Genomic DNA, 25570 nt, shown 5'->3' on the forward strand with positions numbered 1-25570 from the left:
TTGAAACCCTTGTCATTTTTATTTTCTAAAGAGTTGTATTCACTAGTAATTGTTTTTTGTTTCATTTTCTAGGATAAGCTGCAGAACTCACCTGCTGTTTCCATTGAACTGGAATTTCCAAACAATTTTGAAACAAATCATTGGAAATCAGAAGGAAAAACTTCTCATGGGCAGAAATTTACAAATGGTGATGATTGCTCATCTGTGTCGAGTACTGTTACAATACCTACATATGATAAATGGAAAGGACATGTATCATTCTTTGGTGCTGATGTGAAAGAACGAAATATAGAACCAGAAAAAGAGAGTCAGCCTGGAACTACCACTTCAACCGACGGATCGTCAAATACGTGGTATGAGAAGGCTTTTTGTACAAGTTCGAGTGGTACCAAGGTCTCAGAAATTGGACATTCACCATCTAAGGAAGATATTGCGAAAGTTTGGGGAGCACCACTTATAATACCCACCTCTATTTGCTCTTCTCCCAGCACTTCCAGTGAAGGCGATACATCTCAAAATCTAAAGAAAATTCCAAATACATGGAAAGATGTCAAATATTCAACACTGTTTGACTCAGATCATCTTAAAAGAAATACTGGAAGTGTACAGTTAGGTAGCAAAATGCAAAATGCTTCAACATGTGATGCAAAAGAATTACCATCACGTAACAGTGTTTCATCACGGTCAGCCAATGCCCAGACTGGTAGCAGTCATACTACTTTTGTGCCAGGTAACAGCCAGAATGAGAGTCCTCATGCCGCCCCAGCACCTCGTAATAATAGTAAAGATACATCTTTTGCACATCATGGTTTGTATGCACATAATATGTGGAACCTTGGTAATATTACCGTCAGTCCTCCATGGATCGCTTCTGGGAATCGTCCAGTTGTCAGTGGTGTATCAGCATTAGTACAAGCAGGACAGACATCGTGGTTTCATCCAGCCCAAAACACACAACAGTTCCCCCTGACACCTATTGTTGGCGTAACACCTATTCCACCTCCTGGCTTTACCCCGATTCAAAACCAATTTGTGGCCTTTACTACATCTCGATTACCTGCTGTTGTTGATCCACGATTGTCAATACTGGATGGAGCATTTGTGTATCAGCACCAAAATAATCCATGGATTCCAAGATTTAGTGATGTAAAATCTGCTCCAAATCATAGGTCCTTTTCAAATTCTACAGGACCCTTTTCTACTGGTCTTAATAATTCGGGGAAATTTGCTAGTCCTACACCAGATATTTGTGAGATTACTCAGTCCACTGAGGATTTATTGAATGTAGAAGACTGTAAAACAGGCATAATAGATGCAGAACAAGAGTTGGAATCTAATAAAATAACTGTAATAAATCAAGAAGTTAAGCCCTGTGGAATAAGTCAGTGCACTCAGACAACTTTGGATGCCGAAGTTTTGGAAGATAATCTTAAACACCATGCTCAGAGATCAGAGAGAATAACTTCAGAGACTGTCAGAGAGGTCATTGATGGAAGTAGAATTGATGATAACAAAGAGGCAAATATGGCTAGTGATTACAATAGTAAGTTTGAAAATGAACACAAATCGCCAGATGTCTTTGTGTTTAGTGCAAATTCTTTGGGAGCAGTGCAGAGTGCAGAAAATTGTACCACTACAGAACAAGACTCAGAACCTACAGTCAAGATTGATTTTGAGACTCTGTTATCCAGAAGTTTAAAAAAACTTGAAATTGATTCATCTCTTGGGTCTACTGCCCCATCTAAGTCAACAGTTACCAGTACTTGGACGACTCAGAACTCTGTGGAAAATGATAAACTACACTCACGTTCTGCAGAAACTTCTAGCAAAGATGAAGATATCACCAGGTAAATTCCTTACACTTAGACCCTAGTTGAGACAATGCCTTTATAACATAATATGATTGCTGTGATCCCTGAAAGATTATTTCACTCTGGGTAGAGAAGATGGTGAACTGAAACTTTCTGACAGATCAAAAATTTGTGCAAACTGGAACCCAGTATCTTTTGCAGACAGTGTCTGTACTCACTTTGTTGTCCAGAAGCGCCTCTCAATTTTTCCTTCGGCATTAACCTGTCTCTCTTTCTTCCTTAATAAACTCCACAATGTTCTTCTGTACATCTTGCTGGAGAAACAAATTTGTGGCGAAGGACATTTTGGAGATTGTCTCAACTTATTGATTGAATCTAAAATAATTTTTTCATTCGGCAGTGAGTGAATGCGAAGATAAATTTTGAGAGGCCAGGGACTGTGGAGGATTCGTAGAATATGGCATATTATTTGGTCTGCCAGGAAATTTCAGATCGATTTACACAGTGATACCATTATGATCCAATATTGGAATTACCCTCATCATCAGAATTATGAAGCTCCTTATTAGATACATCTTAATGTTTATGAATGCAGACTCTTGTAAAATATGAAACAAGGATTTGACATTTGTTACTTAAATTGTCTTTAGCCATCATGTATCATAGAATTGCATTTTTCTGCAAGCCTGCATAAAATTATCCTAACAAATACTATGGGAAACATTTTTGTGAAACAGTTTCTGTCATAAACATAGTGGAGATCTTATCTTTATCGTAAACTGAAGAGTATTGTTCTGTTAGATAAACATTTAATGGGTCAATTCTGGTGCAAACAAAGTAGATATTTCTCCATCAAAGAACCAGAGTAGTGTATCACATTTTCCAAAAGTAATTCAGACAATTGTCTACTCTGTCTGGATGACTATAAAATAAAAAGCAAAAAAATGTAAATAGAGTACCCCAATCAGTTTCGAGACTGGATTAACAAAAAAATAGCTAGATGGTGGTTTTAATGCTTCAGTAATTTTACATAGTCCCCCCCCTCCACACACACACACACACACACACACACACACACACACACACACACACTTGAGTACAACACACAGAATGTCTGTAAAACCATGTGAAACTGTCAGAAAAGTCCTTCTCTGGGATGTTGTTCAACGGCTTGAATGTTGGCTATATTATCGAAGTGCTGATCCTTTACATGAATTTTTGTACTTCGCATTTTGTGATGGGTTCTTGTTGATAACACCAGTTCTCGTCAGTTTTTTTTTTTTTTTTGCCAAGTCGCAGCAGGCATTACCATGTCATTTGTTGACAGTCTGGAGAATGTTTTTAACACTTGATTTAGAGCTGTTATTCCATTGCAACTTGTGACACTGCAACATTCACACAACAAGGTTGCACAACCATTGCTTAACAATGCCTGCTCACAGCTGACTTATCAAATGCAGTTTACAGTTGTTAGTTCCTGTTGCCACCATAGTTCCTGCACTGACATTACTAAGCCACAATTTCTATATTTTGTTTTAAACAACACTTAAGTTGGTGTAAGGAGTGACACTGCTGGGCATTGGATGACTGGAAATGAGTGATTTGAAGTGAAGAATCACGCTATACTCTGTTGCAGTCAAATGGAAGGGTATGGGTTGGGTGAACAGCTGGAGAACATTACCTGCCATCATGTGGAGTGCCAACAATGAAAAACAGAGGAAGTGTTTCCATGATATGGGGGTGTTACTCCTGGTTAGAATATGTTCCCCTTACTGTGCTTAAGAAAATGCTACAGGCAGATGAATATGAACACATTATACAGTATTGTGTACCGAATACAGTAGAGGAGCAGTTTGGAGACCATGACTGTTTGTATCAGCATGACATTGCACCCAGTCATAAAGCAGTATCTGTGAGATAATGGTTTGTGGACAGTAACATTACCTGAAATGGATCAGCCTGCCCAGAGCCTCCCCTTAAGCCAATGGAATACCGTTGTGATAGGTGTGAACATGGACTTCTCTCCAGACCACAGTGTCCTACATCACCACCTTCTTTGGTTTTAGCTCTTGAGGAAGTATGGGCTTCTATTTCTCCACAGACACTTCATTGAATGTGCCCCCAGCAGAGTTCAAGCAATCATAAAGGTGACAGAGGGACATACCCCATATTAATGTGCACTAATAGGAGTCCAGATACTTTTGACCAGATGTTTGTGCTAAAGTGTAAATTTGGTATTAGCAGTGTAGTATTGCATTTTAAAAGGACTATATCATACTGACAATATCACTTTTTTTTTTTTTAATTCGGATTAGTCATCATACAGACAGTTTTCATATGTGCGCTTAATGAATGAAACAAGTTTGAGAATCCTTCATCATCTCCCTTTGTCAAAGAAATTTGAAGTATGTATACAGGAGCTTTACATTTTTATTTACAAGTCAAAGTAATTATGGAGATACCTATGTTGTTACATAAATTACAGCATAGTATGTTAATGATCTACTTAAAGATATGCGCTGTGAATTGTTTATATGAACTTATATTAAAACTAGTTTCTAATAATGACAATGGTATGGTATCGCAGGCTGACATAAGTACATCCAGAGCAGTCCTAGCTGAATCGCTCCAGTTAACATCACCTGTCACTCTTTCTCTTACATGGAAAAACAGTCATATCTAATGATACCTAACACACAATTTTAGTAATCTTAAGAACCATAAAACCTGTCTCACAATCTGATCTATCCATTGTTAATCCCTTTTATAATTGCAGTGCTTCACTGGTAATTACTGTTTCATTCTGATTGTTATGGCATAATTTTTTATGTGAAATCAAACAATGAGAACTCCTGGTAGGAATATGAACAATATAGGATAAGATAGATTGCTACTTACCCTAAAGAAGTTACGTTAAGTTGCAAACAGGCACAATTAAAACATACTTACACAGAGCTTTTGGCCACAGCCTTCATCAGCAAAAGAGAAACACGCACCATTAACACACATAAGCAACCACACATCATTACCAACTTCCTCAGCTCGGACCAGAATGCAGCTATCACTCAGGATACAAGCAGCAGTGTCATCCCACATGATACGAGGTGCATTCAAGTTCTAAGGCCTCCTATTTTTTTTACTAATTAACTACTCACCCGAAATCGATGAAACTGGCATTACTTCTCGACGTAATCACCCTGCAGACGTACACATATTTCACAACGCTGACGCCATGATTCCATGGCAGCAGCGAAGGCTTCTTTAGGAGTCTGTTTTGACCACTGGAAAATCGCTGAGGCAATAGCAGCACGGCTGGTGAATGTGCGGCCACGGAGAGTGTCTTTCATTGTTGGAAAAAGCCAAAAGTCACTAGGAGCCAGGTCAGGTGAGTAGGGAGCATGAGGAATCACTTCAAAGTTGTTATCACGAAGAAACTGTTGCGTAACATTAGCTCGATGTGCGGGTGCGTTGTCTTGGTGAAACAGCACACGCACAGCCCTTCCCGGACGTTTTTTGCTGCAGTGCAGGAAGGAATTTGGTCTTCAAAATATTTTTGTAGGATGCACCTGTTACCGTAGTGTCCTTTGGAACGAAATGGGTAAGGATTACGCCCTCGCTGTCCCAGAACATGGACACCATTTTTTCAGCACTGGTGGTTACCCGAAATTTTTTTGGTGGCGGTGAGTCTGTGTGCTTCTATTGAGCTGACTGGCGCTTTGTTTCTGGATTGAAAAATGGCATCCACGTCTCATCCATTGTCACAACTGACGAAAAGAAAGTCCCATTCATGCTGTCGTTGCGCGTCAACATTTCTTGGCAAAATGCCACACGGGCAGCCATGTGGTCATCCGTCAGCATTCGTGGCACCCACCTGGATGACACTTTTCGTATTTTCAGGTCGTCATGCAGGATGGTGTCCATAGAAACCACAGAAATGCCAACTCTGGAGGCGATCTCTTCAACAGTCATTCAGCGATCCCCCAAAATAATTCTCTCCACTTTCTCGATCATGTCGTCAGACCAGCTTGTGCAAGCCTGAGGTTGTTTCGGTTTGTTGTCACACGATGTTCTGCCTTCATTAAACTGTCGCACCCACGAACGCACTTTCGATACATCCATAACTCCATCACCACATGTCTCCTTCAACTGTCGATGAATTTCAATTGGTTTCACACCACGCAAATTCAGAAAACGAATGATTGCACGCTGTTCAAGTAAGGAAAACGTCGCCATTTTAAGTATTTAAAACAGTTCTCATTCTCGCCGCTGGCGGTAAAATTCCATCTGCCGTACAGTGCTGCCATCCCTGGGACGTATTGACAATGAACGCGGCCTCATTTTAAAACAATACGCATGTTTCTATCTCTTTCCAGTCCGGAGAAAAAAAATCGGAGGCCTTAGAACTTGAATGCACCTTGTAGTTGCATTGCAGCCCGAGCTGCCAGAGTTAGTGGTCATGTGTGCATGAGTTGTGCTTCCTTGTGTGTGAGTGAATGGTGTGTTTTTCTCTTTTGCTGATAACGTCTGTGTCCGAAAGCTTTACATTTGTATCTTTTTAATTGTGCCTGTCTGCAACTTAATCTGTGCAGTGTGGTATAGTGGTTAGTGGCACTGGCTGGCAGTCTGTGGGTTGCTGGTTCAAATCTGACCGTCGGCAATTATTTATTTTGTATTTAAAGGAAGGTCTTTGAAATACCTTATGTTTGTAATGTTTTTATATCTGGAATATTCAATAGTGATACAAATACTAGCATTCTTTGTCCAAGATTTGTCAGTTCTGTTTTGACTATACAATGGTGTGATAAATAATAAATTTGCTTTGATTCTAAGTGTTATACTTTGTTGACGACCTCACCTTCAGACTTGGACTTAACTGTGGTTTTGACATTACAATATTGCACTCTAGTCAAGGTTTACATAATTTGCCTTCTTTCCATTTTATAATCAGTTACTAACTAACACCAGAAACTAACTCCAAGATATGCTCTATAAGTAGCACATTCACCTGCCGAAGTTGTTTCCCAATACTTTATCACAACAGATAGTACAAAAGACACATTTTGGAGAGATCTTTATTGTTGTGTATGTTAGCTTCTCTCCATGCTTGATGTTTTTCTTGTTTTCATTCTAAACTTGAGATGTTTAGTGCTTTGTATGTTCAATCTGTGGTGTTTAGTAGTTTACGTCCAGTAATCATAATCTTGCTTCATCTGCAATCACTGACATGCAGGAATGAAAGGGCCTGCACAAAAATTTGTGAAAATAATGCTTACATGTGGGTGTTCTCATGTCCACGCATTGCCTCATTGTGCAGGCAGTCTGCTATAGATCCCCTTCTTTGCTTGGGAGCATGTGCTGCCTTTACTGTCGTGAAAAGACAGCAGAAATCAGAAATGCAAAAGCGACTCAGGTAAAGAAGTATCTAAATAACAGATGTACAAGGATTACAAAGTTAAGACGTTTTGAGTAGAAGGGCACAGCAAGGTTTTAGATTTCCTGCTTGGGAAACAACAGTAATAAGACTGGCAATAACATTTCATTAGCTAGCAACCAGTGACTTACGTGCGCCTACCAGTTTTAACTATTTATGTCACATTTGAAAACAAAGCATTTCAGTGATTATTCCTGAAACTGAGATATACTTAAGGGAGGGACATTGGAGAAAATGGTTGTGTTTTCATAACCTAACACAGTTTTTGGTGTTTGAAATATAATAATTCCAAATTTTCCACATTATGTTATGGGCTACATTCTGGAATTTTTTCAAATTTTTTTTCTCAGAAAATTTGATCTTGGCATGTTGGAAATTTTCGCAACACATGCTATCACACAAGGAACATTTTCACAAAAATTACTTTACTTACAACTTTCATATTGTGGTAGGTAATTCTTGGTAATCAAATAAGCAAACGTATGGAACAGGTTTTTGATATCAATTTTAGAGCTCTTGCAATTTATTTTAAAAAATTATGCGTATGAAACAAAGCAATTTCAGTTTCACAGAAAAGTAAAAAATTTGTACCACAGGAAGTTGTAATACTATGAACAAAGTCTGCAGAAAATTTCACTTTTCTATCTCCAATGTTTCAGGGGAAAATGTTCCTTGTACACAAGAAAATGAAAGTTCTGGGAAATGCACATAAAAGATTTTATAAGGATTTACACCATAAACTAGTACCTTAATTTTGACCATAACCATACATTTGGTCTTCTTGATCTTCCTGTACCTGTTTCCTTTTCATCTGATGTTTCTGGCATGCCCTTTTGGGCTATATCCTTCAGACAGTTCAGAACGTGCGACACACACAGTATCTGTCTTCTTCAATAGCTTCTTGGTGAAGCAACCTGCAACAAATCCTAGTCCAGTAAGTGTCCTTATTCTTCCAATGTTACCATCGTTAAACACCAGACATGCATCATATGTGGCAATTTTAACAACAGTAGATGAGCTAAATGTTGTTCTTGGGCATCTCTTCCAAATGAGACTGTTGAAGCTCTCTTTCGGGTTTTGTGTTCCACCATGGGTAGATTTCTTTAACAAATGTGGATGAGCTAGAAACTGGAATGTTGGCTTTATGGTGTTTAAGACTGCTTCAGGAAGTCTGTATTTACATGAATAGGTTTTGGTTTCTGTTTTTGCCTGCATGTTTTCACCAGGATATATCACACAATTCATGTACTGGCTTCTCATTAGTTGACAACTTGTGACAAAATATTGCCCACACTTTCTTCTGTATTGCCTACAAATCTCCAGTTTTTGCCTTATTGCTTTGCCGTAATTTATTTTCAAATTGCAGATCTCTTTGTCAGTCAAGCATTGTGGGCCACCTAGTGGCTTTCCATCTTTGAGTTTTACACCTTTTTGTTCTTGTTTCAGTGTCAGAAGTCTCCCATCCGTCCTCTTTTGAATGTACCACACACACTCCAGCTCTTTTCATTGTTGCATCCATTTCCATATGGCTTGCTTTTTAAAACAGATTTGAAAGCACTAGAATCTCTATCACCAAGATATTTCACATATCTAATTCCACACCTCATCTCGCTCTAATGAAATATTAATTTCATTAGCACCATCATAATTCTTGCTGCAGATTATTTGGTGTTTTATGTGCCATTGTCTCTCTTTTCCTTATTGTCTAATGTCTTCCTCTGTGCACAAATAGAGTAATATTTGGACATCGCTGCAAATACAAAACTTTTCCTGTGTCAACACTTCTAACTGATGAAACACCGTGTAGGGAGGTGTGGCCCCTTTTCATCCATGTGCTATCACATGAAACACACAGATCTCTAGAAGGCAAAGGGTCATTTAAACCTGTCTGGATGTCTTTGTTAAATAAAACTGCTGCTGACAAACTGCTGTTGCATTCTGTTCCCAAGGCATCCAGAAGATGATTGTTTAGTGTTTAGTACGAGGCAAATGGAGATGACATATTCATTATTGTACAAAACAAATTGCTACCTTCCCTTCCAACATGAACACATCTCATCCTATAGCAGAATCTTGTATTGGCTTCATACATCCAGTTCTTAGCAGTTAATGTTTTGACTTGAATGTCAGTTTGACAGCTGTCACAAAGCAAGTGCGTATTACACACAGTACATCTCTGTCATTGCTGTCATATAATCTTGAAGATTTATTGCCACAGTTAGCACATGCACACATATTTCTAATAGTAGAACACATGATTTCTAAATCAATTATCCTAAAACCACTATTCACTTTGTCTTTTGTGGACTGAAACTCCACCAATTCTAAGTTTCTTCTGTGAACTGCTCTTCGTCTTAGCTTCACAATTATCTTCCGCTGAATGTTCTCGACTCACTTGTAGAAACTGTTTATTCGCACGTAAATGGTGTGCTTTAGCCTGTTTCTTAAAAACTTTACCACTATATCTTGGCATTGTAAATGGTAAATCATACAAAAAAAAGCTTGAACACAGTCGTAATTCTCATGCTAACAGCAGAACTAAAATGTTTGTATTTCTGCACCACAGGCAATAACAGCTGCCAAAGATAGCTAGTGGAAGGCAAAGATAACACGATGTAAACGGGTCCACAGTGTTCTATACTTTTCCTATGCTTTTATATGACAGCAGGAAGTAATAAAACTTCGCAAACAAGAAGAGTGTCATCTAGAAAAGTGGGTGTAGCGCTGCAAAGTGACTGAAACAAGACAGCTTTTTTCATCATTTGTAGTTCGAATTAATCTGTGAAAAGTTGAGACAGTGTTGCTAACATGCTATGGAACTATTTGGTGGAACAAGGTGGTTTTTTTTTTTCCACACAACTTTAATCATGAAAGATTATATGTATTTAATGTCCTCAGATGGAACAATTCTCACTGCTCACCCCCCCCCCCCCCCCCCGCCCCAAAAAAAAGAAGAAGTGTCCTTTGTTTCTATTTGCAGTACTTTGCTGAGGAGCTATACATATCCCATCATTTCTTTTGTTCAGATGTCTGGCTCTTCAGTTGTGCTGTCAAGTTGACATAGCACAGGTATTCATCCAGAGTTTTCATATACACTTTTCATAAAATTCTGACTTGTTCTTTTATGTTTTCCTACTTCCAAACTTAGGGTACCTTATTCTTTACAGTAATTTGATTGGAGACTTTTCATCTAGTACTTCATGCTCAGAACATCATATCTCAAAATTATTCAAATAATCTTCAGCAGCTGCATTCCATAAGACTATTCTTTGTAATCATCTATAAATTTAAGTGTGCTTCCTTTGGTGTGAACAGAAATTATTGCACATAACTCGCTTCACAGCATCACGTCATCACTCTACACAAACACACATGAACCCCAGGTGCCTGTCATCTGCTAAAAAGTGCAAAGATTCCCATTAAAGGGAGGAAGCAATGTGCCATATGAATGGACCCAATTCCAGGAAATTATGCATGCACAAATGCGCATGCGTAGTTGCTGTGTTGGAAAGTTATATGCATGCACAAAGTTCACCACAGAAAGGAATCATATAGACGCATCTTAAGAATGAGGATTTTTTTTCAACTCCTGATCTAAGGGAACTTGAAAAATATACATTTATGGTACTTCGGAGAAATTCTGTCCCCCTCCCTCAAAAAAAGATCCTCTTTCCCCCCCCCCTTCCCCCTCCCCCTCACTGGCTAACTGATACGGATATGATAACCCCTCATTTTGTATCTTGCAATCTTTGTAGCTGTTTGGACAGCAACATGCATTACACGTGGGTTGACTGTACTTGGTATAGGAGCATGGCTACGCTACTGGTTTTAATGTAATGTCTACATGAAATTTGTTCACACTTGAGAGTGTGTTCAAACAGTTGCTCATTACTAGCAAGATTTTCTTTCAAATCACTGAATGGAAATGTCTGGATAGTAATAGAACTTGGTTATCAATTTGGAACACAAATGACATGAAATTGCTTAGTCTGAATGTGTTAGTTGCTGCTGATGAATAAAATATGAGCAATGTCAGTATGTGAACTACTTGCTTGTAAATTACTGGTATTTTATTTTGTCCCATTAGTGGTATCTGCAGGCCACTTTAAGGTACCACTTGTCAACTTGGTTTCTGGAGCTGAAGGGATGCCATTGTGCTGGGATATGTGTTAATTAGTGAATAACACTATTGTCGTCTGTTGATTGTTGATGATCAGCTGAATTGTAAGTCTTATTGGAGTACCATGGCACAGTACACAGTTGGTTTGCTGACAACTGGGTGCTCTGTCACACTTTGACAAGGTGGCCTAGTTTGCAGCATGTGCTGTCCATTCCATTCAACTGCTCTTCCAAGTCCTTTGCTGTCTCTGACAGAATTACAATGTCATTGGCGAACCTCAAAGTTTTCATTTCTTCTCCATGGATTTTAATACCTACTCCGAATTTTTCTCTTGTTTCCTCTACTGCTTGCTCAATATACAGATTGAATAACATCGGGGAGAGGCTACAACCCTGTCTGACTCCCTTCCCAACCACTGCTTCCCTTTCATGCCCCTCAACTCTTATAACTGCCATCTGGTTTCTTTACAAATTGTAAATAGCCTTTCGCTCCCTGTATTTTACCCCTGCCACCTTTAATATTTGAAAGAGAGTATTCCAGTAAACATTGTCAAAAGCTTTCTCTAACTCCACAAATGCTAGAAATGTAGGTTTGCCTTTCCTTAATCTTTCTTCTAAGATAAGGCTTAAGGTCAGTATTGCCTCACGTGTTCCAACATTTCTACATAATCCAAACTTATTTTCAGGCCGCTTTCTACCAGTTTTTCCATTCGTCTGTAAAGAATTCGCATTAGTATTTTGCAGCTGTGATTTATTAAACTGATAGTTCGGTAATTTTCACATCTGTCAACACCTGCTTTCTTTGGGATTGGAATTATTATATTTTTCTTGAAGTCTGAGGGTATTTCGCCTGTCTCATACATATTGCTCACCAGATGGTAGAGTTTTGTCATGACTGGCTCTCCCAAGGCTACCAGTAGTTCTAATGGAATGTTGTCAGTAGACAACATTCCATTTCCTCCCAAGGCTACTGACAACATTCCATTAGAACTACCGGGGTCTTGTTTCGACTCAGGTCTTTCAGTGCTCTGTCAAACTCTTCACGCAGTATCGTATCTCCCATTTCATTTTCATCTACATCCTCTTCCATTTCCATAAAATTGTCCTCAAGTACATCGACTTTGTATAGACCATCTATATACTCCTTCCACCTTTCTGCTTTCCCTTCTTTGCTTAGAACTGGGTTTCCATGTGAGCTCTTGATATTCATACAAGTGGTTCTTATTTCTCCAAAGGTCTCTTTAATTTTCCTGTAGGCAATATCTATCTTCCCCCTCATGAGGTAAGCCTCTACATCCTTACATTTGTCCTCTAGCCATCCCTGCCTAGCCATTTTGCACTGCCTGTCGATATCATTTTTGAGACGTTTGTATTCCTTTTTGCCTGCTTCATTTACTGCATTTTTATATTTTTTCCTTTCATCAATTAAATTCAGTATTTCTTCTCTCACCCAAGGATTTCTACTAGCCCTCGTCTTTTTACCTACTTGATCCTCTGCTGCCTTCACTACTTCATCCCTCAGAGCTACCCATTCTTCTTCTACTGTATTTCTTTCCCCCATTCCTGTCAATTGTTCCCTTATGCTCTCCCTGAAACTCTCTACAACCTCTGGTTTAGTCAGTTTTATCAATGTCCCATCTCCTTAAATTCCCACCTTTTTGCAGTTTCTTCAGTTTTAATCTACAGTTCATAACCAATAGATTTTGGTCAGAGTCCACATCTGCCCCTGCAAATCTCTTACAATTTAAAACCTGGTTCCTAAATCTGTTTTACCATTATATAATCTATCTGATACCTTTTAGTATCTCCAGGATTCTTCCATGTATACAGTCTTCTTTCATGATTCTTGAACCAAGTGTTAGCTATGATTAAGTTATGCTCTGTGCAAAATTCTACCAGGCGGCTTCCTCTTTCATTTCTTACCCCCAATCCATATTCACCTACTATGTTTCCTTCTCTCCCTTTTCCTACTCTCAAATTCCAGTCACCCATGACTATTAAATTTTTGTCTCCCTTCACTACCTGAATAATTTCTTTTATCTCATCACACATTTCATCAATTTCTTCATCATCTGCAGAGCTAGTTGGCATATAAACTTGTACTACTGTAGTAGAGGTGGGCTTGTGTGTGTATCTTGGCCACAATAATGCGTTCACTATGCTGTTTGTAGTAGCTTACCCGCACTCCTATTTTTTTTATTCATTATTAAACCTATTCCTGCATTACCCCTTTTTGATTTTGTATTTATAACCCTGTATTCACCTGACCAAAAGTCTTGTTTGTCCTGCCACCAAACTTCACTAATTCCCACTATATCTAATTTTAACCTATCCATTTCCCATTTTAAATTTTTTAACCTACCTGCCCGATCAAGTGATCTGACATTCCACGCTCCGATCCATAGAACACAAGTTTTCTTTCTCCTGATAACAACGTCCTCTTGAGTAGTCCCAGTCCGGAGATCCGAATGGGGGACTATTTTACCTGCGGAATATTTTACCCATGAGGACGCCATCATCATTTAACCATACAGTAAAGCTGCATGCCCTCGGGAAAATTTACGGCTGTAGTTTCCCCTTGCTTTCAGCCATTCGCAGTACCAGCACAACAAGGCCGCTTTGGTTAGTGTTACAAGGCCAGATCAGTCAATCATCCACTGTTGCTCCTGCAACTACTGAGAAGGCTGCTGCCCCTCTTCAGGAACCACACGTTTGTCTGGCCTCTCAACAGATACCCCTCCGTTGTGGTTGCAGCTACGGTACGGCTATCTGTATCGCTGAGGCACGCAAGCCTCCCCACCAACAGCAAGATCCATGGTTCATAAGGGGGAGGCACATAAATTGCGCTATAACACACAGTGTAAAAGTCCATTCACTCATTTTTGGCAGCTGAGTGCCATTTCTGCTTTCTCGTAGTCTCTTATGACAGTGCGGAAAATACCGATTTGGGGTGTTCCCATCTGCTGCCCTTTTCTACCCTTTGTTGAATGACCACCTCATTGGCTTGCTCTGGCCTTCATTCGAGTTGCTAATCGCCCCATATTGTACTCTTTTAGATAACTTGCTGATCTGAAGCTCTGAGACACTATTAATTGTGTCTGCTGACTGATGACCTTAGACGTTAAGTCCCATAGTGCTTAGAGCCATCTGCTGACCAGCTGTAGTAGCACAACTGCAACACCACTCATTGATTGGGCTAAAATATCATTCATTTGCTAGTAACATTGCCTCTTCCCTCTGATGTGCAGCCTGTGTGTATCATTTATGCACTGGGAAAAGCGACTGTTGCCAGCCATCCAACATGTTCCAAGCACATCAGCACCACGGTTTCACTTAGTCAAACAGTTAGGCGAATGCTATTATTTGGCACTTGGCTGGTATTCTTAGGTGTCAAAATGCTACTTTTATTTGCTTTAGTGAAGCTAATTTATACACTTCATTAATAACACTAATGACATTTGCAGAAAGTATTACATTAACCTTTTTGGTGTTCGTGAATTAACATTTTGAAATTAGTACTGTGTATAGATTCTCATAATTACTACAATTTTTGAGTGTTCCATTGTTAATGGTCATTAATATTTGGGTTCTTTCTTCATGTTGTGATAGTGAACTACTTTTATGGATGAGACTTAACACTTTTTTTTTTAATGGGAATGTAACAATTGCAGAAATTTCCTGAGTGTGCTTTTTTATTTTTTTAAAAAGTATCTATGATTTCTTTAGTAATGTCTCATTAGGCTGTGTCACAGTCCCCATACCTTCTTGGTGATTTTATCTGGTTCCTACTACTTGTCGTCACTGTGAGGTTTGAGACAGTGGTTAAGGCATTTCATCATTGAAGGTATATTAAACCCTAACCACTCTTCTTAATCCTGCTCTTGTTCCATATTGCTCATTATTCATTTCTTTTTATTTTGCGATTTTATTGTTTTCTGCCCTACTCTAAGTGATAAAACTACCAGGAAATATGAAATGGATAACAAATGTACATAATAACTTTTTGAATATCTGAAATAATTTTAGGTAAATAGTATTGAAAGATAAAAACCATACTCCAAAAAATGATACATAATGTCTGTATTGTAAACCGTTTTGTAGGTATTTTGGATTATCAGATTTCTTAAGTGTTGTTTTCACTTGTTCCAGAGCAGAGCTTTTTCTGACATTTTGACTGGCAACATTTAACGTTGCAATCATGTATGTTAGTAAGTTACTAAATTTTATAGGTAATAAGTGTGCATTATTGTTGTAACATTTGAGCTTAAGACAGACTATGACGGCCCACTTGATTCAGCAACTGGATTCTTTTTGTCGCTACTGAGCCACTGGTTTCCATGCTCCTAAAATTCTTATGAATAGTTCAGAGGTTTGTTTTGCTGTAATACACTATGATAAGCCGAATTTGTTTCCTTGTTTGTAGGTATGTTCCCGCCCAGGAAGTTGATCTTACCACAGAAGAGAAAGGACGGCAACCTGTACGATACATTAAAAAAACATGTGAGTACCTTGAGATGGGGGGCGGGAGCATTTGTTTTTCTTTCCAAAATTTTTTTTTCTGAGTATTCTAAAGTGATTCCTCATTCTTAATTATTACTTTCACATAGAAGACCAAAACCTTCTTTCTATCCTTTTGTTGAACTTTCCAGTTCCGAAACAGAAAGTAACAAGAGGTAAACCAAAGATAACCCCGAATGTAAGAATTACTGTATGCAAAAAGATATACTTCCCTTGTCCAACAGTGACATTAGCTGTCAAGTGGATAGTATGATAATATAGGAATAAAAACTACACCCTCTAGTGTTACAAAGTAATTGAAACTGCTGAAAGTAATAAGATACGAGAGCTGAAGGAATTTATTTATGTATTACTTTTTTTTACATTTGATGCTGTGTACACTGGAATTTCTCTTTCATCTAGGACTTTATGTGTACAGATGCGTCTCATTCAGTGAATGTTTTAACTAGTTAGAGAAAAAAATACGTACCTTTCATTTTTCATCTCTCGCTAACATATAACAGCCTTGAAATTTTGGCTGTGGGCAGACAGCTAGATTCTGACGTTTTAGTTTCTCAAAAGTATTTGACATTTTAGCATAGTAATGACTTGCGTTAAAAATGTAATTGTAAGGCATTTCAAAGAATTATTGGCCTTAGAGAATTCAAAATGATTAGTATGTAACTCATGGGAAGTAAATGTTCACAAGAAATATGGTTAGTAGTGAAAGAATGTTGGATAACATTGACAAAGTTTTCATACCCTGTCTGACCGGAAAAAAAGAAGAAGAAACCAAATGGATGTCGTCATGACTTTGTACATGTACACACCATAGGCAGGTATGTGAATGATCAAGAGTTCTTTGTGGCAGGTAGAATGGCCAACTGAGTGCATTGGTGTTGTTCATGTTTAATGTTGTTACCAGGTCTAGTATGGTATGTAAGGGGGTGTGAAAAGTTTCTGACTTCGAGAGATAACTATGGAGAAGATGGAAATGCCACATACTTGCGAGACAGCATTAGCAGCACCTGATAGGACCGTATTGTGGGTCTCCATTTGGCCAACAGGTCAAATCGAGTACTATCCTGATTTGTAACCTATTTGAATATGATGGTGAACCGAAGTTGGACTGCATGGGTATGTGAAACCAAGCATACTCGTCCTCTAGTTTCTGGTCGACCACTGCAGGGAGGATCACCATATTGTGTGTCAAGCTCTCCACATCTGCACCTGACGTTCAAGAATAAGTAATGGACCCCCTGCAACATTCTACCATCCCTCATCATTGGTCAGAGACCAGTAGAAATTAAACTACGGAATTACAGTCCCTTGTGTAGGCTGCTGTTAATACCACAACATACACAACTCTATATGGAGTGGTGCTGTGGTGGGGAAGTGTGGACTGCTGATAAATAGCATCACATTGTATTCAGCAATGTATGGCAGTTCTGCACTACTGCAGATGACCATTGGCGAGTATAGCAGCAACATTTTATTCCTGGTATCATGCTGTGGGGAACTGCCAGGTATGACTTTAGATCACACCTGGTAGTGACTGATGGAACTCTTGATGACACAATGGTACATCAGGGACATCCTATGTTCTCATTTGTTACCTCTCAGGTGACGGTATCATGACGCCATTTTTCACAAAGACAATGCTCGCCCATACAAGGTAGGTATGCACGTGTGTGAACTGTGTGTATGACGTATTCATGTGGCTAGCAAGATCCCCAGATGTGTCCCCAACACAACATGCTTGGGACTAGCTTGGACATCAAATCTGTTCAGAGCCAGTATCCAGAATATCAGAGACCAGTTTCAACAGTTGGGGCCAGATTGGCTTAGGAGAGGTTGCAATGGTCTTATGACACCCTTTCCAATTAGATAGATCTGCATGCATCCAGGCCAAAAGGGGTCAAACATCATACTGATCACTGTCGATACGTATCCTGGACAAGAAAACTTCTGTTTTGGAAGGTATTTTTACATTGATATAGAGACCCTACTGCTTCTGGCAATGTCGGGTAATTACACTACTGGCCATTCCGATCGCTACACCAAGAAGAAATGCAGATGATAAACAGGTATTCATTGGACAAATATATTATACTAGAACTGGCATGTGATTACATTTTCTCGCAATTTGGGTGCATACATCCTGAGAAATCAGTACCCAGAACAACCATCTCTGGCCGTAATAACGGCCTTGATACGCCTGGGCATTGAGTCAAACAGACCTTGGATGGCATGTACAGGTACAGCTGCCCATGCAGCTTCAACACGATACCACAGTTCATCAAGAGTAGTGACTGGCGTATTGTGACGAGCCAGTTACTCGGCCACCATTGACCAGACATTTTCAATTGGTGAGAGATCTGGAGAATGTGCTGGCCAGGGCAGCAGTCGAACATTGTCTGTATCCAGAAAGGCCCGTACAGGACCTGCAACATGCGGTCGTGCATTATCCTGCTGAAATGTAGGGTTTCGGAGGGATCGAATGAAGGGTAGAGCCATGGGTCGTAACACAACTGAATTGTAATGTCCACTGTTCAAAGTGCCGTCAATGCGAACAAGAGGTGACCCAGACGTGTAACCAGTGGCACCCCATACCATCAATCCGTCTGACACGCCAGTATGGCGATGATGAATACACGCTTCCAATGTGTGTTCGCCGCGATGTTGCCAAACATGGATGCGACCATCACGATGCTGTAAACAGAATCTGGATTCATCCGAAACAATGACGTTTTGCCATTCGTGCATCCAGGTTCATTGTTGAGTACTCCATCACAGGTGCACCTGTCTGTGATGCAGCGTCAAGGGTAACCGCAGCCATGGTCACCGAGCTGGTAGTCCATGCTGCTGTAAACGTCGTCAAACTGTTGGTGCAGATGGTTGTTGTCTTGCAAATGTCCCCATCTGTTGACTCAGGGATCGAGACGTGGCTGCACCATCCATTACAGCCATGCGGATAACATGCCTGTCGTCTCTACTACTAGTGACACGAGGCTGTTGGGATCCAGCACGGCATTCCGTATTACCCTCCTGAACCCACCGATTCCATATTCTGCTAACAGTCATTGGCTCTCGACCAACGCGAGCAGCATTGTCGCGATACGATATACTGCAATCGCGATAGGCTACAATCCACCATTTATCAAAGTCGGAAACGTGATGGTACGCATTTCTCCTCCGTACACGAGGCATCACGACGACGTTTCACCAGGCAACGCCAGTCAACTGCTGTTTGTGTATGAGAAATTGGTTGGAAACTTTATTCATGTCAGCACGTTGTAGGTGTTGCCACTGGTGCTAACCTTGTGTGAATGCTCTGAAAAGCTAATCATTTGCATATCACAGCATCTTCTTCCTGTCAGTTAAATTTCAGATCTGCAGCACATCATCTTTATGGTGTAGCAGTTTTAATGGACAGTAGTGTACTATGTATCAGTGAGTTTGTTCGTGAAATTTGCAGGAAAGATATGTGGCAATTAGTTGAACTCCCTCTTTCACCCTGCTTTGCAAAACACTTGTGCCTTACATTAAGATAACTGTTATTTAAAGAAGACTATCTACATCTATGCCACCATATGGTGCATGGCAGGGATATCTTGTACTATTGCTAGTCATTTTCATTCCTGTTCCATTTGCAAATGGAGTTGTGGACAAAAGTCTGTCTATATGGTTCCTTATGAACTCAGATTTTTTTTTATCTTCATGTGGTCCTTGTGTGAGATGTGTGATAGTTGCAGTAGAATCGGTCTGCAGTCTGCTGCAAATGCCAGTTCTTCAAATGCTCTCAACAATGTTTCATGAGAAGAATGTTATCTTCCCTCCAGGGATTCTTTTTTAGTTTATGAAGCATTTACATAATACTCACATGGTGATCAAACCTACTGCTAACAAATGGCCTCTGAACTGCTTCTATGTCTTGCTTTAATCTGACCTGGTGGGGAAAGCACTTAAGCAGTACACAGGAATGGGTCGCACAGTTGTTCCGTACATGGTCTCCTTTATAGATTAGCAACAGTTTCCTAGAGTTCTCTCAATAAACCAAAGTCGATAATACACCTTCTGTACAGCTAACCATATGTGCTTGTTCTATTGCGTATCGCTTTGCAGCGTTACACCTAAGTATTTAATCGATGTGACTGTCAAGCAGCACACTACTAATACTGCATTCAAACCCTTACATTTTTTCTGCATTTAGAAAGCACCATGTGTGGCTCAAGCAACTCAGTAAGTCAGCGTATGCCTGTTCTGTATTGATATTATTTACCTTAAACATTGTAGCAAGTGACAGTTGCTGTATATTGTAGTATGTAATACTTGTCTCTACTTCCTAACATTTGTGTCTACTTCGTTTCTGATGTGTTTTGCTGATCTACTTTTCAGATTCCCCTCCCCCATTGTTGTTGACACCAGAAGTACTCCTTCTAAGAGTATCAACTAATTTGTGGGCATTATCTTTGGTGTGATTTCTGTATTCATTTTCGTTGTTTTTGGGATACAGGAGAATTTACCATTGGACCTGTGTTTTGCCGCAACAGTGTATTGCCTCATGTGTAACTGTTGCTTTCCTGCAGTTTATAATTTGATACCGTAAATTTATAACAGTGATTTTTATACAAATGATCATGTGTGGATGCATTATATGTAATTCATGTCATTAATAGTAAGTGTAGGATGTGTGATGAACCTATTGCAGTTATGTGATGGGTTTTGATCAGTTGTCACTGAACATATTGCTCCTAATAATAATCTTCTTGTGAATAGATGCCTAAGGATGGTCTGCTTTGATCAATTACCACAGAACACATAGTCCCTAATTATAGTCATTTTTATTGGGTGAAGATGTGTGAGGATGTTCTTTTGTTTGATTGAAATTACTAGTGTTCCAATAAAGAAGTAACGTAACAAATACTGGACAAAATCATGTTTTTTTATTATTTTTTTTTATTATTATTATTATTTTTTTTTAATCTCTAAATCACCGTCACCGCAAAGTAATGGTTGATGAAGATTATTTGTTTCAATAATTTCCATTATTTCTGACAATCACTTGCACAGTACCTTAGTAGTGGTGTGGCAGTTAATGACAGTATTTCTTGAATTTCATTTTTGATTGACCATTGGGAAAGCCGGCCGCGGTGGTCTCGCGGTTCTAGGCGCGCAGTCCGGAACCGTGCGACTGCTACGGTCGCAGGTTCGAATCCTGCCTCGGGCATGGATGTGTGTGATGTCCTTAGGTTAGTTAGGTTTAAGTAGTTCTAAGTTCTAGGGGACTAATGACCACAGCAGTTGAGTCCCATAGTGCTCAGAGCCATTTGAACCATTGGGAAAACAAACATAAACTTAAATTTTCTGTTCTCATTCATGGCAACTTCCTAGTTTTAGGATAATACCTAGTAACATCAGCAACTATTTGATTCTGAGACAGGCTTGTTCAGTGTTATGGAATTCAAAGCTGCTTATTTTAAGTTTTTGGTCCAGAGATCAAGGTTTTTCAGCCCAAATATCTCAAATGCTTCCTTGCTTTCATGTCATAATTCATCAAGGGTACATATACAGTTAGGACAGGTCAGGAGATTTTCCATATTCTTATAGTCACCAGAAGCCCATCTGTCATTGTATTAATCTATAAGGCCCCTTGGTCACGTTTGCTCGTTCAGAAGCTACAATGATACTGTCATTACCCTCATTCCTAGAATTTATAGCCTAGCAAACTTCCACAAGGCAGAATATCCATTGCATCTCATAGTAAATGGAAACAGCTGAATGACATTATCTGTTGACACAACATTTGACTTTCAAATTACAGCACCTAGTTGCAAAGTTTGTGAAGGATTCTACACATTTTGTGGAAATACTTCATATGATGTCAACAGACGTATTTGTGAGTTTTGACATTAAATCATTATTTACAAATGTTCCTACACAAGAAGTTTTGGACCAGGTGGAAGAGAAGATATCACCAAACAGAGCAGAGCAAGTGAAACATTGCCTACAATCCAGCTGTTTCAAATGGTGAAGAGTTTTAATAAACAAATAAACAAGAGTAGCAGTGGATTCTTCTTTGTCCACTTTTGCTCAAAATACCCTCAGCGTCATTAGGCCACACAGAGAGTACACATTTCCTTATTTCTACAAGTCTCTCAACAGCATCCATCCTGAAATCAGTTTCACTGTGGAAAGAGAGGTTGCTCGTGGTTTACCTTTCATTTATATCCTGATGGAAAATTAGGACATAAATGATACAAGAAATGCAGAAGATACTTGCATGCGGATCCTCAGCACCACCCTCTGCAGTAAGAGAAAGTTCTCAGAACATTGACAGCTAGAACATATCTTGTTAGTGATGAAGATAAGTTAAAATGAGAATTAAGTCATCTAAGGAAAACATTGACGTCGAATAGCTATTGATGCTAAGTCAGCAGATAGGGGTCTCACTGAAATGTAAATGAGTAACAGATAGGAAAGAGAGAGAACAGATAAGATGATAATAATTGGCGTACTTTGTCGCAAATAATGAGAATGATTGATTGAATTAGAAATATCCTCTGTCACAAAGGTCAAAAGCTAATTTTTTTCAAGTGACCATAAAATAAAAGAGGAGTTGATATTGATAAAAGACCAACCATATCCACCACAGACTGTTGCAGTAGACAGAATTAAGCCCAAGTGTGATAAAATATACAAGTGGGAGACATATTGTACAGGTAAAGAATGGTAAAAGATGACGAGCACCACGTGTGGCTCAAGCAACTCTTCATTCAAGATACAGATTTTTTTTTTCTAATGTCCTTATTTTAGCTAAAGCACCATAAATATCTAACAAAAAGTCATACAGACAGTTGAGATTGCTAAAAACCGTATGCAAATATAATCAGGCATCACTTACACTCACCCCCCCATCCCCCTTCCTCCCAGCTAATGGAATGCCAGTAAATACTTCCTCCAGTTGTGGAAATGTAATTGAATAGTCAGTCATAAATATTTACACCAATAAATTCACTAAATACTCTCTTTAAGTTTGAGAAACTTCGACAGTGTTCAGTTATTTCCTTGGAGGAGATCACAGTAAGAAAGCTCAAACGTCAGGTCCAAAGATTTGGGATGGAATTGCGTTGTACCAAATCTCAAGAACTTTTTACTTCATCGACATTGGCCATGAAAGACAACATTTTTATATAACTTGTCCCAAACCTGAGATTCATCAACTTCAGCTTGCATGTTGCACGTAATCATGACCAATTATTTTATATAAAGTGTACGTTTCTGTGTTTTAAATGTTTCTAATGAATAATTAGCATGCTTGATAATAATATATGTACATCATCTCAACTGTTAACATTCTCATGCCCTTTGTGTTTCAGTGATATCTGGAAGAGTACTTAATCTTATAAACTACAATGAACAAGCTTACTTCTGTACAGATGAATTTGTTAGAAGTTTTTCTAAATTTAGTGGGAGACATGTCTTATTAAAAATTCTCGATACTACTGGCATGACTCTACCATTTGTTGAAGTAAATAGAACAGATAACTTTGAGATGTTTCAGATGCTGGACAAGTAAGTTTTTAGAAGTACTATCTTTTATGAATTATATTCATGGCTTTGTAAGTAATTCTCAATTGAAAACTGCATTATTTCTATCCCAAGGATTGTATATCTAATCCATAGATAACAGAACCACGTTTTCTGAAATATCTTTTAGTAGAAATACAATATCTGTAGTTTGGTATTCATTGTTGATCTTGATATTTAACATTGTTTCAGAAATTTTACATTAAGCACTGTATTTTACTTGCTGAATTTAATTTTAAAACACTAATGGAAATTCCTGGATAGAAAAATAAGGCAACCACTGACCTATAGCAGACTGCTGTGTGCAGCACAAAAACATGTCATGGGAAACAGTATTCATACTATCTTGGAGCTCTTGCTCTTTTTCTAGTAAAAGTGCACAAATTCACACAAACACCCAAACATACATAGAGAGAATGCCCATATGGGGAGGTGGGAGGAAGAGTGGTGTAAGAAGGCACTACACACCTGGACAGGGAAGGAGTTGGGGAGTGATGTAGACAAAAGAGAGGAGGAGAAAGATAATGTAAGGCAATGGGAAACAGGTTAGTGGAAGTTTCAGCTGGGGGACTGAGAAAGTGCAGGATATGCAGAGAAACAGTTAACACCTACATAGTTCAGAGAAACTTGTACTGGAAGAGAATATCCAAGTGGCCCAAGCAGTGAAGCAGCTGTTGCATTAATTAGTGTTGTGGTATGCAGCATTTTTGACAACTAGTAGGTTAAGTCTGATGTTTGCAACAGTTTGGTTGTGGCCATTCGTACGAGTAGACTGTTGATTACTTGCCATGCCCACACAGAATTTTGTACAAAAGTACAGCATAGTTCAAATATAACACATCTGCTTTCACGTATTGCACTGCCTTGTATTGTGTCTGGATTACAGTAGGAGATGGGGGGGGGGGGGGGGGGCGACACTTACGGCATCTGGGTTGACCACAAGGGAATGACCCATGAGGTGCAGGATTGAGATAGGGATGGACAAAGATATTCTGTAGGTTGGATGGGTGATGGGGACACTACTTTGATGTGGGTCATATTTTGGGTAGGAGGATATCTCTCATCTCTGGCCACGATGATAAGTAATCCAAACCCTGGCAAAGGATGTGGTTGAGCTTTTCAAGACCAGGGTGATACTGGGTGATCAGAGGCATTGGCTGGTTAAGAGGGTTACTGGTGTCAGAGTAGGTGGTGGCACGGGAGATCTGTTTATGGATGAATTGGATAGCAAATAGTGTGTCAGTAGAGGCCCTGGTAAGGTTTTCATCACATTTCAACAACTGCTTTCCACTGCAGATGTGGCATCCACTGGTGGCAAGGCTGTGAGGAAGACTTCTTGACATGGAGCAGGTGATAGATGTCAAAGTGAGTCACTGTTTGGCAAACCCTACGATGCTATAGATCTGATGTCCGGTGAGAAGCAGGGGAGGGAGGCTTCACATAAAATCATGAAAATTAAATAATAATAATATTAATAATAATAATAATGTCATGCAATGGATAATGTCTTATTAAATAAAAATTACTAGGGATGACTCAGTTAAGCATGAATGTATGGATACCACACCTCAGACAGATGTGTTAATGAAGGGACTCATCAAACAACTAAAGGAAACTAGCCTTCACTATAACAATTTCGTTTATTGACATAAGACATGAACCAGAATGATTTACCCATTGAATCAAGTATATAAACATTTGAGAAGTGGTCAAGAGATTAGAAAGACGAACTATATAGCCTTTGCACAGGTGGGTGTACATATAAAAGGGTAATATGAAATTATCTCATGGACATGGCTAGTGACTGTGAAAATAGTCTGTCATTTGAAGGCAGGTCTCCAGAAAAGCAAGAGCTAACACCAATACTTTGGCCAAAGCATGTAATGGATGAAAATAGCTCGCTGTGAATGTTAAATCTGTGCAATGAAACTCTGGTATAAATTAACTAGCTACATGTTCCCCACGCCTCGTGCAGTAGCGACTGGAAATTCTGAGTCCAGTTTGGCCTCTTTACCTTGCTCTGAGTCGGAGACATGTCTCTCTGTGAATGTCTTCTGTTGCTGTCTAAACTGAGAAGTGTTCTTGACAGCCTCCCTGAAGCAAATATACTCTGTGATGTCTC

General features: G+C 39.2%; 1 protein-coding gene across 2 annotated transcripts in view; it reads left to right on the forward strand.

The window, feature by feature from the left end:
• Window positions 1–25570, forward strand: part of LOC126237120 (uncharacterized) — a 331755-nt gene that overhangs the window by 284188 nt on the left and 21997 nt on the right. For both annotated transcript variants that reach the window (XM_049946935.1, XM_049946936.1), the window contains 3 exons: window positions 73–1847; window positions 15785–15861; window positions 23238–23433. In XM_049946935.1, coding sequence (XP_049802892.1) covers window positions 73–1847; window positions 15785–15861; window positions 23238–23433 — 2048 coding nt within the window. The remainder of the gene's footprint in view (window positions 1–72; window positions 1848–15784; window positions 15862–23237; window positions 23434–25570) is intronic.

This window comes from Schistocerca nitens, chromosome 2, assembly GCF_023898315.1.
Source record: "Schistocerca nitens isolate TAMUIC-IGC-003100 chromosome 2, iqSchNite1.1, whole genome shotgun sequence".
Lineage (NCBI taxonomy): Eukaryota > Metazoa > Arthropoda > Insecta > Orthoptera > Acrididae > Schistocerca > Schistocerca nitens.